Source organism: Cyanistes caeruleus, chromosome 13, assembly GCF_971803275.1.
Source record: "Cyanistes caeruleus chromosome 13, bCyaCae1.hap1.1, whole genome shotgun sequence".
In the NCBI taxonomy this organism is placed as follows: Eukaryota; Metazoa; Chordata; class Aves; order Passeriformes; family Paridae; genus Cyanistes; species Cyanistes caeruleus.
The window spans coordinates 16,483,640-16,503,349 of record NC_141713.1 but is presented as its reverse complement, the minus strand read 5'-3'; the positions used below and the strand labels follow the sequence as shown (position 1 = coordinate 16,503,349).

The 19,710-nt window shown below is 38.6% G+C and overlaps 1 protein-coding gene across 7 annotated transcripts in view; it reads right to left on the bottom strand.

Annotated features, from left to right (window-relative positions):
* TLN2 (talin 2) overlaps window positions 1–19,710 on the bottom strand; it is a 133,368-nt gene that overhangs the window by 72,620 nt on the left and 41,038 nt on the right. For 5 of the 7 annotated variants that reach the window (XM_086849224.1, XM_086849222.1, XM_086849223.1 and 2 more), the window contains 7 exons: window positions 12,329–12,499; window positions 9,618–9,715; window positions 8,851–8,980; window positions 7,441–7,593; window positions 6,481–6,623; window positions 5,783–5,910; window positions 740–803 (listed from right to left, as the gene is read on the bottom strand). In XM_086849224.1, coding sequence (XP_086705350.1) covers window positions 740–803; window positions 5,783–5,910; window positions 6,481–6,623; window positions 7,441–7,593; window positions 8,851–8,980; window positions 9,618–9,715; window positions 12,329–12,464 — 852 coding nt within the window. In that variant the 5' untranslated portion in view covers window positions 12,465–12,499. Of the gene's footprint in view, window positions 1–739; window positions 804–5,689; window positions 5,911–6,480; window positions 6,624–7,440; window positions 7,594–8,850; window positions 8,981–9,617; window positions 9,716–12,328; window positions 12,500–19,710 lie in introns of all 7 variants that reach the window. The other 2 variants (XM_086849227.1, XM_086849228.1) reach the window with 1 other exon arrangement.

Sequence of the window (19,710 nt, the reverse complement as noted above, 5' to 3'; positions counted from 1 at the left end):
CATCCAAAAGGAAGTATTGAAAACTCAAGGTAGAACAGACTCACTAAGTTATGGGATTCTTCAGCTGAGAGTGCAGCAGACGAAAGAAAGAATGACCTGTTCCTGCTCTTGAACTTGTCTCCCTAGCTGAGATCACAGATCTCTGGTGTGTCCTTCCAGAGCCATATGACTTTATCTCACCTGGTGATCTCAGGATTTTCCAACTTCCATTGAATTGCCAAAGCTGTATTTCAGTGGGCAGAGATACCTGGTGCATCTACAGAACTCAGACTCTGAGACCACTTCTAACAATGTCAGTACATTTTACCATTTATAATCAACTGCTCCAGCCTTTTACAACGGGGTGATTCCCACACACACCACTGCACTCAAGCATTAACAAGCAGAACTGAAACTCATGTTTGAATAAGGCATGAAATTAAAACTGGCTTTCCTAAATATCTGTCTATTTTAGTCCAAATATGCATCTTGCTATGTCAATGCAACTGAAAAAAGATCTTAAAATACTGAATTCTCATTCTCTCCATTTAACAAAGCACATTGAATAATCATCAGTGAACAGAAAAGGATCAGGACAATAAATCTGCTGAAGAAATAAAATAAAAGCTGTCAAATACCTCATACTTTGTTTTCTGATAACTATACAGTTCAAGTATATACAAAGTATGCACATGGGAAATCTCAGGTTTTTCCTATAAAGGTAGTGAAAGTATAGTAGTTTTTTCAGCCTCAAAATTACCTGAAATATTCTCTTTTCAGCCCCTCTTTGTTTGGTATATTCTTTAGGCAGGAATTCTTTCAGGCTAGGGAAAAAACCAAAAAAACAAATTCCAAAGTTAATGGTTCCTTCTTGAGGAGGGATGTTTTCCATACATCTTTACTGGTACTAGGTCCCCCAGGCTTCCTAGTATGGGTGTCAAATCCCACCACAACACACCCAGACTAAGGAGAGTAAGAGCACGTGGTTACCTTACCACTTGAATTGCTGCCCCTCGCAGCAAAAAGCACCTTTTCATCAAAAATAAACAAAAGCTGAGACACTTCCCATTCTTGAATCATGGGATGTGTCTCAGCAGCTCAGAGGGTTTCACATCTAAATGCAACTACACTTGCTGTAACTGGGAGAAGGGGACATGGAGGTTTGAGCCTGCTCTAAGTTCAGACACTGCTGCTACCTTACAGCAGCACTTGGATTTACTGCCATGTGGGACCAAGTTCTTTCCTGTGTCATCCAAGAAGTGTTAGAACACTAATATTGTACTGAACAACTAAAAAGTAATTTAGGTGGCTACCTCATACCACTGTGTTGTCTCAAAGTAAAGAAGCAGTTTTAATTTTTGCAGATTCTAAGGCTCTCAGAACATGGGTTAAATGAAACAAGTTCAGTCTCCTTGGATATCAGTCAGAAGGAATCCTGCAACACCTCATCTGCCCCACCTTGCTGTATAAAAATAACCCTTTATCTCAGCCAAATTTCACCCTAACCTGAGGGTGCATCAACAGCACTGTAACAAATAACTGCTCTGGATTATACCTTCCCATCTGGAATATTCTATTCTGATGAAACCATGTCATATTCAGCAGGTCTTCTTCCACCCAAAGAAACTTTCACAGTTAAATTAGTGTCTAAGGATTCCCCCTACCTTGGACTATTAAGAATCATAGAAAAAGTATGACTGGAGAATGTCCTCCTTTTATTGTCATTTAAACAAGCAACACTTAACATTGAAGGCTAGATTATCTACTGGGATGCAAAATTAGAATTTTTGAGAAGGATGGATTGTTTTAAACAAGATTGGCAAAAAAATTGCTCAACTCTTCTGTGGGACTTGCTTTGGTTTTATATCTTGAGGGGTTTTTGTTTATAGTACTGTGCTTTTTTTGTGTGTGTGTTTTTAAACACAAAACCTGCCACTGCAGACAATCAAAAAATAGCTCAAAAGGCTAAATTAGGATTTTCTGCTTCAAAAATATTTGTTTTCAAAAATATATCAGTACTGAGATCACACATTTTGTCTTTTCCATGAAGCTCTAGCATTATAAAACGAGAACAATTGTCCTTGCTAATCTTTCTTCTCATGTTCTCATAGCCACATCTCACTTAGCCATGATAACAGTTTCTCTTCTAGGGCACTTATTTAAAAACACATCATAGGGTAGGGAAGGCTGAAGTGCCAAATTAAAACTATAGATAAGGACTGAATACAGCTTATTCTCTTAGAAAGCTCATGTTAGGAAACAACTGCTGGTTTTATTCAGAATTTCACAGGTTAAAACCAGTTTAGTTAAATTCAATTCCGAGGCAAATTAAGAAAACAACAAACCCAAGTTTCATTCTGGAAATCAATTTACATAAACAAATTATAGCTATCAACGTGCTTTGAATTCTCATCTTTTATTAGCTAGAATTAATTTCCTCAGCTATCTTTATGCATATAAACTATCAAAACCATTACATTTTTAAGCTTGTCTACTTACTTTTAAATTACTATAACACTTTCAGAATTAGTAAGCAAACATTACTTGGAGCTTCATAAGCAGCAAGGGTTATGAAAACAACTTTACTGCTTGGAGGACAAAGCATAATGGTAACACCCCTGCACATGAGGGTGGCAGTTGGACTGGAAGTTTATTTCCTTCTAATACCTTCCACTATTTTCAAATCAAGAAGCAAGTGATTACCTCAGCTGAAAGGGTGAAATGCCAGTTGTGAAAAGACTGAAGTTATTTTAATTCTATCTATAATCCAGGTATGTTCTTTACAGACACTTTCACTTTATTTTACAGCTTTTTAATGGAGCTAGCAAAAAGAATGGAAATATCTTATAATTTAGGCTTTCTTTAATCCCTTAAATTACACATATTAGAATGGACATTGAACTCAATCAAAAAAAAACAGCTAATAGCAAGCAGTGTTGATTTAACTTGGTTTACACTGAGTTTCATCTCAAGTGCCAACACTTTGATTGTTTTTCATTAGCATAAATGTGTTATTGAAAAATACAGCTCAACTCAGCACAACAGGTTAGATCTGAGCTCAGCATCAAGGTCACTTATCCTTTGCAGCTCTTCTGTTTGCCAGTGTTTTTGCAAAGCAGTGGAAGTGAGCAGTCTGAGGTGCTCCTTTCCTGTCTGCAGGTGAACAGAGTGAGCTCTTTATTAGATATTCTCTCAGCAAGTTCAGCCCCAGGGCTGAATCCTCTGTAGGTGCCATGCAAAACCATGTCTGTACCAGGAAGGGCACCAAGAAAGACAACTTTTAATGTGGTAGTTTAATGCTTTCACAATTCCCTTTGGCAAGAGCTTCAAGGGAATTCCAACAACCAATACCAACATCTTAGCAAGATGTAGGCAATAATCTTCATCTGTGCCAAGAATATTTTAGCAGGGACAAAAAAGGATACAAAAGGTCTCTCTACACAAACATATTATAGACATGGCAAACTAAATTAAGCTGTTTCCAAACAATTTCTTTAAATGCTAAAGCTGTTCTGTTCTGTGCAGGTTTTTGTAGGAGCTGACATTCTCCTTGAGGGAAACTGAAGCATCTTAAGGTCTCAGTAGTGAGTGACTGGATACCTCTCTAAAGTATTTCACATATTGAGCTACAGCACACAGTTTATGTACAGCAAAACTACTTTCTTACTTGAAAAGAATCAGTGTTTATGCACCAAACAGTAGAAAATAGTTGGGTGAAACTTTTAAAAAATCTTGCTCTTTTTCAAGGGCATAAAAAAACCTAAGAAGTTTTTTTTTCTGAAAGGATGAGAGATGCATCTTCAGAAGAAACTAATGAACATTAAACAATACTATTTCTGTGTATTGTTCATATTGGCCCACTTAGACTCACAAAATAAAGCATGAGGTTTCCCAAGAAGGCTGTCCTGATGGCTATGTAAAATAAACATATCACCACCAAATCGTAAACATGTACACTTCAAATTAGGAGACAATGACCAGGAACTTACGGTTTTTGAGCAGGTTCATCTACAGAGGAAAAAACTGAATTACCTCCAAATGAGAAATGCTTAATTTTAAGAAACTGATTAAACACCAGGACAGACAGCAATTACACTTTCTTACCTGCCAAGTTTGGCTCAAATTAATCAAAATACAATCAAAGACCTAAATGAAAATAAAACAACACCAGACAAAAATGCCCTACAGAATATAAGAAGGTTCTGAATTTTGGAATTCTGTCTCAAAATGGTTTTCACTGGAGTAACATTCTTTCTCTAACAGATTGTTCAGTTATTAATACTTTCATCTCTATTAGGATTAAAAAAAGATAATGCACATTATATGACTGATGGCTGTTTGATGACTCCAAACTATCCAGCACTGCAAACAAGGCAGAAGTGTCATCCAGCCAGCAGCTGCAGAATGCCATAAAACACACTCATTCCATGGGAGTTTAAAAAAAAGAAAATAAAAAGAAGGTTTCCAGTGAAAAAATAAAGCAGAAAATTCTAAAGAAATTAAGCACCTGAATGCTGGTCAGCAGTTTGCAAAAGCCCCTGGTTAAGGCTGTGGGAAATTACTGCTTTAAAAATTAAAAGTAACTATTTCTGGGAACACCTATCTCTTGAAATCATTACCACGGCACATTAGCCTATCATGAGATAACACCCCAATGGTTTGCTGCAGGAATACTCTTCAGTGAGTGGAGTGAGAAGGGGAAAATAAGCAGATAACAGACAAATCCTAGAGGAAGATTGTTGTGTAACTGGTCACAGTTCTAGGAAATAAAAACCAGAAGTACACTGAAGCTGCTACACTGGGCCCCTGTAATTCTTAGACATCAGCAGTTCTAATAGGAAAGGTTCCTGGGCCAGTCAGGACAGTAAAAAGAAAAGCTGGTTATTGATTGGAACTGAAAGACATTTCTTCACATAACTCAACTGCTACCTCAGGAATAGCCTTCAGAAAAAAAGTGCTTCAAACAACCAGAGCTGCAGCACTGCATGTTCCACAGCAAGACACCACTTCAAAGTGATTCCCTGAGATACCATAAACCTCAAAGTGGCTCACAAAGGAAGCCTGAGGCACCACTGAGCACTCTGCCCTTGGAACAGGACAGAAACCAAATACACACCCATTGTTTTGTGCCTCCAATTAAGGTACTTATGAGCCTTGTATCTAGGCAAGGCTTGATGGACTGTGCAGTGAAAAGCTCTCTTTTTACCTTCCTACATTGTTTTCCTCAGACTTCGGCCCTCAGTTAATTGTACTGCAGGTAAACCAATCAGACAATCAAAATCAGTAAAAAAAGGGGACATCTAAATTTCAGGCAAACTTAATTTATTCTACCTGGACAGAAAACTAAGTATCACAAAGATTAAAGGATGAGCCATAAGCAGAACTCTGTGCATGCCTGAAACAGAGCACAGTTCTAGAATTCCATTCCTACAACACCATGAGAGGGTAAATCTCACCAAGTGATTAATGCCACTAAAAAGTTTGGAAAATCGAATTTTTACACACAGGAGTATCCACTTGATTCAAATGACAAAACTTCTTTCCACTCTTGTACTTTGCTGGTACAAAGTGTGCACTTAGCTGGCACTCAGGGAGGAGAAGTGCCCTGTGCTGTCTAATAGCCACTGCCAAAAGTCCCCTCATCAGATTCGTGCAATAAAGCTCCTTTCACTGGGAGATTTGCTATGGAAAATACACTGAATCTGATTACCTCTGCTTGGAGCAATAAAATGTGCTTAATCTGTGACAACTCAACATTAGTTACACTTGAGGTCACCCAAATTTAGAAGTTAGAAGTGTTTACTCTAAAAATCCAGGTTTATGTTTGTGTTCTACATGAGGTCCAAACTGGATCTGTGCTTGAAAGCCTCCAAATTCACAGGCCTTCTCAAAGGAGACGGGGTGGGAACCATTCAGAATGTCATCACGAGCCTAGAGGATGTAAACAAAGATGTGTTAGAGACACCCAGAACAACTATTGCACCTCAAATTCCTTGAAAGCCTGAATCCAGCCAGCAACACACCCTTTTCCTTCTGAATGTCTTTATTATTCCATTCTGGTTGTGTATGTGACTAATAAAACAAAGGGCTAGATTATTTCATTGTGATTATCTATGGAGATTTATTGAAGCTATGATTGTATCAGCTTTGATCAAAAAGAGAATTTGACAGCCATTTCAAATACAACATGCACAGACACTTCTGTGTATGTACACACATAAATATGGATGCATGTGTGTGCAAATACAGTGAAAAGCTTTCATCCCACTGCCTTATATAGGAGAGAAAAACATCTCCATAATTAGTAGGTAAACACAAAATCACAGATATGGCAATAAGGACAGAGACTATCTGTCATGATATGTCATACAGAGGCCTAGACGAAAGAGTAAAACTAAAGCACATCCAGAACTGGAATTCTAGAAGATGGAGTATTTGAGCAGCACATTTTTTCTAATTAACCTACATAGGTTTCCTCAGACAAGGTTGAAATTACTGTACCTGAACATAAAGCAAATTAAGCTGAACAGGATCTCTTGAATCTACATTCTGGTCTGAATAAAAGAACTTCCGTCTCAAGAGTAGCGTTTCACTTTCATCAACTCCTTGCTCTCTGAAGGTCCGGCTGTGATCCAGCCAATTTACTGCAACACAGCCACAGACATGCACACTGTTAAATCCATGCTGCTGCCAGTGTTAAAAGCCCTGGTGAAACCCATGGGGGGAAACCCATGTTACTTTCATTTCTGTTTCTAGTAATCAGTGCTGAAGATTTGCAATGAGAACTGAAAAACAGCACTGCTGCGAAACAAAAATATACCACAGCATAAATGTTGTCAATATTGAAGAAACAACTATAGTAATGCTTTACCACTAAATTTAATCTTCAAAGCTTCACCACAAAATAAGTTTACTACATTTTACCTCTAAAACAAATGATTCTGATTACCTTTCTTATCCCTGAACCCAATTTTCAAACATTTTCCTGCCACTTGCAATTAACCTTAGTGTCTTACAGCAAAACAGAAAAAAGTCATGACTTAGCACACAAAACAAATCAAATACTGTCTTAGCTGGCAAACTTCACTTCCAGTTAAAACTTATACCTTCAAACACAAAACTACCTTTTGATGGCTTCCAGTAGGCATCAATTATTAACTATCCAACTTTAATGAAGGGACAAAAACAACCCTTCACACTTCAGTTGGAATACCCCCACCAAACAAGTACCAAAAAGCACTTGAGAACACCTGCTAACTCTCAAAGGCATTTACTTGCCCATTCACTTCCTTTTAAAAACACTCAGTTGCAGAACAGCACTACATATAAAGGGATGCAAAATACAGCCAGGAACCAACTGAAACACACCAAACAGTCTGAAAATGCATTCCTGTATGGCTTCTTTCAACTATGCTGTGGAAAGATTTTAATCAAAGAATTACCCTGGAATGCATTACTCACAATCATCATCTGTATGAAGCTTTGCCTTCAGTTTTTCCATTTTTCTTTCATCACGTAACAATGTCCTATCTTTCTTAAGTGTTCCTGTACTCTCCTCTTTCTTCTCTTCGATGCTCTCCTGGATTAATGAATATTCCTCATAATTTGTTATTCCTGGAATTACAAATAGATCCAATATCTGACCTCATCTTACCAACACATTATTTCTTTGTCATATGCTGCATTTGCCACTTTCAGGAAGGAATTAAGTATAAAGTCTGGTTTTTTTTCTGCTGCCTACCAAGAGAAGCAGCCAGTTTAAAAACATGATGGAATATAAAATAACTGTAAATTCCAAAATGGAGACGGGGTATAGTGAATTTTCATTCATGGATGCCTACAATTGCTTCCTGAGGACTGAGTAATTTCAGCTTGTCCACGATGTAAAAGAAATGTGGCAGAGCCAACTGAGGAACAGAAACCATGTGAAATTCATGATTTTTTGTTTAACCTGTTATGACTCAACTCTTCCTGTGAATTTTACACAAAATTGAATAAAAAAGCAGTTCAAAATATTTAGCATATGTGCTAAGCTGTTCCCATTTCTTTGTTCTGTTTGTTTTTTTGTACTGCTTGGGAAAGCACGTTTATATTATACCAGACAGCGAATTAAATGCTCACCTACATGACCACATTCATGCAAATAAATAAAACTAATTTTTGAGGTAAATTAGTTACAGCACATTAAAATCCAACATACAAAACCTCAAAACTGAAATATATTATTCACTTTCCAAGTAAAGTAATATAAATCAAGTTACAGCTGCTTGGATTCTAAATTATATTTAAGCACTGTTTTGCGACTTAAATTAATCCATGCTGGATGCATGTAGTAAATACAATTTTCTTTTCAAAAATGTCTATTTAGCTAAGTACTGAGGCAGACTATAAGCAATATGACACATTTTTGACCAGCTGCTCTGGATGGCTTCTGGCTGCTTTACAAATGATAGAATTTTGTGATCAACTCTTAATCATAACAACACAGTCCTAAGCTTGGGTGCACTTCTAAGTCAGGAATGTTCCTCCTTTATCCAATTAACACCAAGTATAAATTCAGTTCTAAACTTCTACCTCATAGCAGGATAGAGTATGTAAATGTAATGTACAATAAAAAATTAGTACCTGTACTGTTGGATAACTCTGTGCCCTCAACTGCTAAATCCTGAAGTTTAAGGGTACAGCTGACTCTCTATAGATTTTGATGAAAGTGGACAACAGGTTTCAAGAAAGTGTTTGGTAAGCAGTAACTTAAAACAAATTGAAATCTTTCACATGTATGCCAATTTCTAGCCACATAATGTCCTAACAATCAAAATTTAAATATGGCAGAACAATAAATTCTTAAGTATGTGGGTCCCAAAACCTTACCTATCCTGCTGCAAATGGTAACCAGCAATTCACCCACTGTCTTAGAATCATCCACCATTACTGTTTTCACTGAACCATCCAACATACGGATTTTCTGAGGTCTCTGTTTCTTTTTGTACTCCAGTATATCCTAGGAAGCAAACAAAACTGTTTCTAAATGCTTTTGGAAGGCACCACAAGCCAACCCACTACCTCAGATGTCTAAAACAATATTCCCCTCCCACCCTCTAAGCTGCATTTTTCCTTGGTTACAATACAGGCAAACGTACTCATTTAATAAACTTGAGAAAATACTGCTTTTAGATCTGCCAATGTCATTTTTCAAGGATTGTCCTAAGTGGCAAGACCTAGTCAGGGCAGGATAGACCCAAGTACCTTTGTGCTGCAAAATCTAGTGCAGCATTTCAAAAGGACTGCAACTCTGTGGCTGTAGCCAGCCCATAACATGAGCCAGTATGACCTCAGCACCTCAAGTATACAAGAAACCAATCTAAGCAAGGTAAAATCATATATAAAGCATATAACAAAAGTTATTTTTCAACTTTCTGTGAATCATTCTATGAAGACACTGCTGACCACAGAAGCTTACAACCTGAATGCAGGAAAAAACTGACAGCTGAGGCACAGCAAGGAAGAGGGTTAGGTCAGGTTCAGGAACAGACTCAACACCCTCCTACTCCTCCAAATGCAAAACATTCTTCTTGCTATTTAAGAAACAAGTTTTCTAAGAACATGGTGATGAAGGAAGCAAGAGACTTGCACCATACCCCGTTTCTCAGCATGTAATAATCCAGTGTTCTTCCAGCCTCCAGCCATATACCTTTTCGAGGATCATCATCTGACAAGAACAATCCATAGTCAGAGGCTGTGGAACAGAACAGACAGAGACACATTGAAAAATATCAAACCTAATAAAGCCAACATGGTTTTATTCAGGGCTATTCAGCTTCAGGGTTAAGCCTCCATTACACTTACCTTCCATTCTTAATAAACTTGGATAGAATTTTTTTCTGTGCTTCATGAAATATTTAGTTTAGCAGCAGAGAGCAGGGTACATCAGGCTTTACAGAAGACTTGCACTAAAGTTGCACTATGCCATCACATCTTCACGTGTCATATCTACTGTGTACTATATTTATAAGTACTTTTCTTTGAGACAACCTTTTTTAAATGCTCACAGATCCTGTTTTGGAATTGACTAACCAAAAATACAAGCAAGTTTGCCCTTAACCATAGCATACTATTTCTAGCAGCAGTTCTATTTTCAAAACACAGTTTGCTTTCAACTCTCCACAAGATGAGTTTATAATAAACTTGGGAATCGTTCTGGTAGATGATTCAGGTTTAGGTATTTAAAAATATACAAGGCTTCTAGAATTATATCTATAGCAAACACATCAAAAACTTGTATCTTTTGAAGGCTAAACAATGTCAATTGACTCTTTCAGAAGTAAATGATAATATTTTCATTGCCACACAAAAACAAACCCAGGCTTAGGTTTCAAAGACTAAACCCCAGATACATGAAATGAGGAATCATGACTGTTAATTTAAGACCCATCCATATGTATGAACAATCAATACAGATTATACTTCACAAATAACAACCACTTAGCAGGGGAGCGTGCTCTGTTTCAGGATAAGCTAATGTCCCTTCTCATGGCCAGCAGTTTTACTTTCAGCCATGTGTTAGGATCTTTTGGTCAGAAAATCAAGTAAAAACACCTACAATGTTCAGGTAATATTTCATCCTTAAATGCCATGCATAGCAATAATTTACATTTAACACCATTTACCTTAAACACATTATTTATGCAATTATTTATATAAAAGACCTTACACTTTATTGATATAAGTGCAACTGACTTACAGATAGCCAATTTAAAAGGAAGAACCCTTCCAAAAACAACCAAGATGAAAAACTTTCCCTGTTTACCTTAATTAAAAACCTCTCCTGAAAGATCAAATGATCTGTACTTACAGGGATATTTATGATACAGATTCAATACAGAATCACTTCTGCAAGATTCTAGAATTGGTGCCTATAAATAGGTTGTGACCTTCAGATGCAGACAAAGCACCTCGAACACAGCACAGAAGTACCAAGGAAGCACAGACTGCTCTGATACTCATTTGTGATGTGTGAACCTGATCATGAAATAGCAGGAGCTCTGCAATTTCCACATGAAAATCATGGCCACCTTTGTGCTGGGACCAGGCAGAAATGAAATGTGCACAGCTGATAGCCATAAGTACATTTTCTGTTGTACACAAGCAGTTTATCAACTGTACTGCATCACTGTGAGTCTTCTGAACTAACAGGCAAACACACACATTTTAACAACCACAAAGAAAAGGAAAGGATATGCTGGAAACATTTCAGTTTATCACTTAACTTCATTTTTTGAAGTTTGCTATTGCACTGCAATCAGCAGTAAAGGAAAAGCTCTACTATAAAATCCGAGAACTCCTTGGCTTTTCTTTGAGGTTCATGATGTTCAGTGATATTTATCACTCAGCTTCTCTGAATTCAACAGCCATCTACAATCACTGCCTTAAGAGACCAGCATGGTAAAAATACACAACTTTTATGTGAAAACTGAAGCTCTGTAACTAGATTTCCAAAGGACTACTGCAAAGGAGAAGCAATTCTCAGTAATAGTAATGAAGTCCATTACTACTAAGTTTTTCTAACAATTCAGACAAGATTTTTGAAATGGCTGTAAAGGTTGAGAGCTTAAACCTCAATAAAAAACCTGCTGTAAGAATTACCTTTTTGTAGCATTATATACAGTGCAGCACCAAAGGGCTTTGCATTTTTTAACAACTTTGTTAAAACCAGCTCTTTTGTCCATGGTGCTTCCCAGTGTGTATTAATTTAATTTGCCCAGTGGTACAGAGACAGTTACATTTGATTAACATGTAGCACACCATGTTAAGTAGGGCATGCACAGCATGGTGACAATTTTAGTTATGAACCAATTTCAAACATTTCTCTTTGCATATTTTGGAGGTATTCATTCAATCTTTTGTAATTTGTGTTGTTGCTTCCTTTGTTGAGACACAAAATAAGTCTGTGCAGATTTTCTTAGAAAGCATTGCCAGAAACACTGCTTTAAGTAGGTAATACCAAAAAAAATGCTCTCCAACAGGAGGGCAATTTCTCATCTTTTAGGCAAACAAGATATTTATTTAAGAAGTCAAAGTTCTAAAAGCATCTGTTGTGGGAAAACCTTTGTTGGGACAAAAGAAGAAAAACAATTCAATTACTTTATCTTGCTTAAAAATCTGTTTGCACTTGTTTCCTCTCACTTCAGAACTCTATAACTTAAAATAAAACTTAAAAAAAAAATAAAAATCAAACCCTCCAACACGAAAAAATGAATGAAAAAACAGGATAATGTCAAAAATTCCCATGGGTTTATGTCCAGTTTCAATTCAGCCAATGAACTGAGCAAGGACACACTCCAGAACTCACCTTGCCCTGTCTGAGCCTCTGGCACTCGCTCACGGATAACTCTGCAGGCGTCGTACACGGCCGTGGATGGCTCAAACTGCATCGTCTTCACCACGTTGCACTGACGGACACAGATCTTCAAGGAAAGAGCTACCATGGTGCCAGGTCACTTGCAAGTTCCTACTGAAGTACCTGAAAAAGCAGTAATGGCATTGTTGCTTACAGTTTTCCATTTAACGCTTTAATATACTCAGTTTTTCATTAAACAAATGAAACTAGTTCAGTAGAATTGTATTTATTCAAATGCACTTCTATATAAAGTCTCATTAGTATCATCAAGCTAGAAATTAGCCAAAACATGTATTTTTCTTGGTAAAATGGAAATTAATTTTTCAAAAAATTGTGTACACACACTAAATGTTCATACTTTCTTTGAGGTAGGTTAAAATGGTGCATAAAAAAATCAACACACTCACTGGGTATATTGGCAACATATTTACTGCTGACAGAAAATTATTTTTCTTTCACCATACATTTTTATTAGATCATTTAGACTAGCTGGTAACCAACAGCTTTAAATAACTACTTCATCAAAAGCAGGATTTGCTTAGCACATAAGCACTCTTTCCTGAAGACTCTGAAGTGCACAACACGGTGTTATGGTTTTTCTCAAGTCTCCACATAGACCTGCTAGATGTTTTTACATAGAGCTTCAAGAATGAGTTCTTTTTCATTTCATTTATATGTCAGAAACTACACCAAATCTGACAGCATTTTTTTTATGGAAACAGGAAGCTACGGATGCTTTTTGTATTGTTTCAGTTTGTAGATAGTCTGGATTTTGTCTCCAGTGTCTTCCCTTGCTGTTTTAACAGTCCAAACCACTCTTCCATCACTAGGACTTTCCACAATGATCTCCAAGAACTCTTCAGAACTTAAATCCTTTCTCCATAAATACAAAATGCACTAGAATCCACAAATAATTTCTGCATAAATATATGTGTGCGTTTTTAAACAGGAATTTCCCTGGGGATGCTAGTGACTGACTTGAAGTGCTGGAATTTTGTTTTCCTCAAGTTCAGGGGCCTGACTTTACTCTTCATCTGATCCATATCCCTCACAATTGCCAGTTCCACAGTGCCTGGTGCCTGCAGGCCACACTGCCTCCAAACTCAGCATCCCTGATGAGCCCCTGCTGGTCACCAGGGCTGCACCCACTCCGGAAGGGATGTCTGTTACCTGCTGTAAAAGTTATCCTCTAGGCACTCCCTGAGTCTCCTGGGCTGCCTGCAGCTCACAGTGCTCCTTCTCCAGCAGCTGCAGGAGGGGATGGAGTCCCCCAGCAGGGCCTGCAATGCCTCCTGCTGCTAGACCAAGCACTTTGTCAGCAGGCTCCCCTGGACCAGGTGCCCTGGAGCACACACCACCAAGTTCTCCTTTGTTTCCTGACTCTGATTCTTATCCACAGGCTTTCCAGCTGCTCACAGCTGTTCTTCAGATACAGCTCTTGGCAGCCTCTCCCTCTCCTGATGTAGAGGGCAACACCTCTTCACTCCCTTCTCTCCTGTCCCTTCTGAACTGCCAGGAGCTATGGACACCCATGGGATTCTTCTCACCAGCTTTCAGTTAAGGCAGCTAGGCTCCAGCTTTCCAGCATCAAGGTGTACTCTTGTTAGCATGACACAATGCTCTACTGGCTAATTTAAAAACAAGCAGGGGTCCTGTTTTTTAGAGAACATTCTTTGAAAAGTACATTGTTTAGGTTTCCAGCTTTTTAATATTTTCACTTTGTGATTGTGCACCACATAAACCATAAACATGCATGTCAGAAAGAACATCAGAAGGCAGCCCAGCATAGTGCCTTGCACTGCAAAATGATGCATCCCAATGCTGTCCCTGCCATATGCTCATTTAATCCATTCCAACAAAGCTCCATCAAAATGCAGCCCACAACATCCAGAGCTAAACTGCTCCATTATTTTTCTTTTTACTGTTTCTACCTTTTGGATGCTTCTCTCTCACACAAGTTTTCAACTTAGGTTCTCCACTCTGCAAAAGAGTATTTTTTTCCCTTCCCTACATAAACAGACATGCAAATTTATCCCTGATATCTTTAATACACTTTTACAAGTTGGGAACCTGTTACTGTGTCCTTCCACCAACAAACTTTTTTTTTTTTACCCAGGGCCAAATTCAACTCAAAGAAGGGAGGACCTAAATACATCAGTGGTCTGGTTTCTTTCAGTTCAGTGCTCTTGGTTTCAGAGACACCAAAGGATGCTTCATCTGAAAAAGAGTTTCTGAAAAGAGCTCATGACTTATCAGCTTCCTCCAACGCCGTGTTCTCAAACTCAAGAGAAAGGTTTTCATTTGCCTCCTCCAGATTATGTGCAGGCTCTGAATCTCCTCACTTGGCTTTCAGCAATAAATGGGACAGGCAGTTTCCATATCCTGGGTGACTGCCAGAACAGGACAGCTGTTTTTTCTCAAAAGAACTGAGAACTTGGTCAAGAAAAATGGCTGAGATCACAGAGAAAAACAAGTGGAAAATATCTTCCACGTTCCCTTTATCTTCTACACATTGATTCACACCACATTTAAATATTTCTCTATGCAAGTAATGGACTCTGTGCTTTACCCAAAATCATTCAGCCTGTGGAATGGCTGACCAAAAGTTAAAAGAATCCTGGAAATTAAGAAAATTTTACATTAAATTGTTTGCCTGCTACTGTCTAATTCTCTGTGAGTAATAAAGTAGGGAATTTCTAAATCAGACTGTGATGGATCTGTGCTTGTAAAGTGGGAGAATGCAATAATAAATTATGAATCTGACAGCTTTGGGAGAGATAGCAGCAGCTTTGAGCTCTTAAAAAAGCCACAGAGCATTACTCAGAGAACCCTGTGCCTGCAGATATATATCAGAGTGTGTGTGTGTCAAGGCCTTGAGCTGAACCATCACAGGGCTCACCTTCTGGAAAATCTGAACAAAACTAAATTCTAACCAGTGCTTGAATTAAGATGAGCAGGCCTCAGTGTGCTCACAGAGATATCTCACCAACAAAGCAAACAAGCACAAACATTTCAAAGACATTTTATCCAAGATAATAAGATATAAGGTGAAGTAATAAGATATTATCCCAAAATGTTAACAAGTACTGAGAAGCAAAACAAGAATGAGGCAGCAATGAGGCTCTTTAAAGTAACTCCAGGCTGGAGGAATGTGTGCCTCTGGGTTAAGGAGTGATTATACAGAATTAGATCTATGGCAGAAGCAGCCCCAGCACTGGAGCAGGAGGGGAACACTGTCCCAGCTGGGTCACCATAGGCTCTGAACCCTGTACCTGGGCAGAACAAAGCCTGAGCAGGTACTTTACTTCATCTGCACAGCCCTCCTGCAAGTATCAACTGAGTTACTGTATCCTTCCCCAAAGCTCTCTGCCTGGACACATTCTCACTAGAGCTGGGATGCTGTTACTACTAAACTACAAAAGGTGTGGGCTTAGAAACAGATACATACTCCATGAGCAGTTAAAATACCTTTTTAAAATAATTTTTCTTCACTAAAAAAAGCTTTCTGAAAATCTAAGGACTAGTATTTACAAAACTAAACATCTCCTCATATCTTGTAATATAGATATTTTCAGTGAAACAGTCTGAATGTTAAATACAAAAGAATGCTTTGATGAAACACTTTTACATATTAAAAAATACTAAGTCTATTTCCCCTGAAATTAAATAAATCTGTAAATTGTCTATTGCAAGTCACAAACTAATAATTTGAACAAAAGCTCCAACATGTTTGAGAAATGTCCCCAAATTAACAGGAAGAAAGTTGATGCCAAAACACCCCCACCCTCACTTTCCACTAGGAATTAACTTAGAATTGCTTTTCCTGCTGGTTTCATTCAAGAGCAGCAAAACAGAACTAACCAACACCTAGCTGAACTGCCAAAGCTGTGTAACAAATGAATTCATTCATACCCTACTGCACCTCCTCCTCCATCAGTCCCAACAGCAATTTCTAGTTTTTTCTAACAAAACAGTAATTTCTACACACTGTCTGTACTACCATAGTCAATGAACAGCTTTTGCATGGATTTACTCTCAAACTTCCTTGTCCCACTTCTGTTTCACCAACAAATGGCTGTCCCAACCAGCTCCTTAAAAAGCCTTCTGTAACAGGAGGCAAAAGTGAGCTGTCTGCTGTTTGTGAATACATCTATGCTAAAATGTTAAAAGCACTGAGATGGGTGACACACACACACACGAGATAAAGTTCAGACCTGCCCTACTTAGACAGCTTCCATGATTTTTTGTCAGGCCCACTGAGTATTAACTCACTGCAGGATCCAACTCTACACTACTGAAAATGTTACAAGTCAAATCAATACTCCGAATGTAAGCCTCAGGTAACATAGAAAACAGATCCCCATTCCACAATACCCTGCTGAGATAACTAACATGATAAAACCACAAGTACAGAAACTCCAGAAAAGATTTCCCAAGAAACTGAATCACACCTGATTGTCCCACAATTGTACCTGAGAGTCCAGCTCTGCTGGACTGGGAAGGCAGTACTGACCTCATCAGCTGCTGTACACAGAGACAAACCAAGGCAAGGGACAGCAAAGTCATCTCAACAAGCATTTTACAAGGCCTCTCAAGACACATGGAACACAAGGTAAATGGTTGTTTCTCCTAATACTGATAAGGACAGAAGTTAGCATCACAATTTCAACAGGAATCGACTATCATCCAGCCAAAAGCATAAAATAAAATAAAACATCAGAATAAAGATGTGTGGGAGAAAGGTGATTTAGAGAGGAGACCAGTTAGTGCACGCTGACATCCCTGATCATTTACCTACTCACCTTAATTCATACCATTGCTACCCCCATATCTGTGGTGTCTGAGCTGATGAGGCCATGATTTTATCTGTATATTCTGAACTGCAGTGCTAAGCAAACAGAATGCAAATTGTCAGCTCAATGCTATAAGGGTACCTGCATTTCACATCCTTGCCAGCTGAGTGTTGAGGTAACACACAGCCCAAGACCACCTGCATTTCCAAGAAAGGAAATTTTCCAGGAAAACGTGGAACAGCCACCACTGACACTGCCCAACACGGACCACGCCCGTCCAGTTAAAGGAAAATCGTCACTGCCACGGTTAAAAGCAAAGCTCTGCTATGATTTAGTAAAGGTCTGTCTCCCTGGAGATATTTTTTAACTGGTTCATTCAAGCTTGAGGAAACACAAATCTAGGTCATGAGACTGTCACAGCCTAAAAGCCTGTATGTGTACATGGTACTAGAGGCAAAGCTGTGTATTTTCATACTAGACTAACTTTGTAACAAAATCCAATGGAACAGAAGTCCTCTATTCTTTTTAGTATTCCTAGCAACTACCTGCTGGCACTGGGCACCAGCAATACAGGACATATGACATTTTCTGTTGTTCACAGAGGCTGAAAATCTAATTCTATTATACATATTAAATGCTTCTTAAGTGGACTGGTGTCTGCTAAGACCTCCGTGAGCAAAATGCACTCTGAAGTACAAACCCAGGTGAACTGATAGCTTTGTATGCTTCCAGAATTTCCAGAATTATGAATGCAAATCAAAGCATTGTCCTTCAAAAATCAAGCATAATTGAACCACAAGGCAGGCAGCTGATTGCATAGGCAGAGAGACCAACACCACCCATTTTACTCTTAACTCACAATGGCACCTATGTTGGCATCTTATCATAAAAGAAGTGACACTGCACCTTTCAAGAAGCTCTCTCTTTGGTGCTCCATCGCTGTCAATTTGTAACTTTTGTGGCATTTACCACAGTGCTCTTAACAGGGCTTAAGGGCTGCTGTCACTAATAGACAAAACTGATTCTCCACCAGAGCACCAAAATATCATCTGTGGGTTACATGGTTGAAATGTATGTCCACTGTCACAGCAAGGCCATCAACTCCTTGCTGGACAAGACACTGTGAAGATGTCTTCACTGGCTGTTGCCACTCCACTGAGAACTGTGTAGTGAGGTGCTTTCAGGGATAACTATCACTCAGGCACAAATATCACACTTGTAAACACTACACTGGAAGTTGTCTTGTCAGTAAGGTTAGAATCTCCTCTGTTTAGAAAGGAAACAAAGTATCTCTCAGTTTCCCTCTAATCAGCTTAAAGATGAAGTCAAGAGCAGTAAGTAAATACAGTAGAAGCTGATGTTCTCAATGGGCAGTAAGTACAAAGATATCAACCTGGAGGGTGCAGAAGTAGCCTGGCAACCTCAGACACCACACGCTGTCTGGTGTGGCTAATCAGAGCTCTTGAAGCTCAAAGAAGCAACCAAAAAAAGCATAACCTTTCATTTCATCAGTTAGAACACAAGGAACCGAACACTGTACAGCACTAAACATTGTTTATTCCGTTTGCAAGCACACACAGACAACTAAAATGCAACAACTCTCTCACAACCCCCTGCCCTAAGAAAAGCCCTGCTCAACCACTGTGGCTGTATACACACACACCACACGTGCTGGTAAGCAAATATACCTTAAAAACCTTCAAGAATCTCAGAAAAAAATCACTGCATTTATCTGCAGCATGCAGTACTAAGTTTTACAAACAAACTACTTGGGAAAAAAAATCCCCACAGCAAAACAAAGATGAGCCAGGACAAGTTTTGAAAGGTTAAGAGAGCAGCCTGTAGTTATTAGTAAGCATTAATAGATACCATTCTCAGTTCATGCTTTATAATCATACAGCAACAGCATTTCTTTTGGTAAGAACCCAGCAAGGAAGTTCCCTCAGGCAAAATATTTGGGTCTAATTAAGAGTTGTTTATAGCACAATCAGCTTATTAGCAATTGAACTCCAGCTTGATTTTTTAAGTCAGAAGGCCTTTTTGCAAACTAACTTGATGGTATGTATCTTCAAGAGGAAGTATGAATTACAAGGAGCTACAGGAGGAATGTCACTGTCCCAAAAAGAGCTGAAACAGCTTTAAGGTAAGATAAGCAAAGAGCTTGATTGGAGTTAGTTGTAACAGAGCAATCACAAGATGCAGGAACAAGAGCCTTCACTATGGCAGTCAATGACACGTCTTTGAAGAAGCCTTCCAGACTTCTTTGCACTGTTCTTGCAAAATAGGAAAAAGAAAACTAAAACCAAAAGCATGAGTTTCTGTAGGAATCAGAAGGGAATCACATCCTTTGGCTAGGTTCCTCTCCCAGAGTCCTTGGGAGGACAGCAGTAAATGTATGTGTGCACAGACTAGGACTAAAATGGTATCTGATGTCATCAAGTGAACCATGTAAACTATTACATGCAATTCCTCTCTGAATCTTTCAATATTGCTTGTTGGAAGTTCCATGAAGAGGGCAGATTGTCCAGGATCAGATGCTGA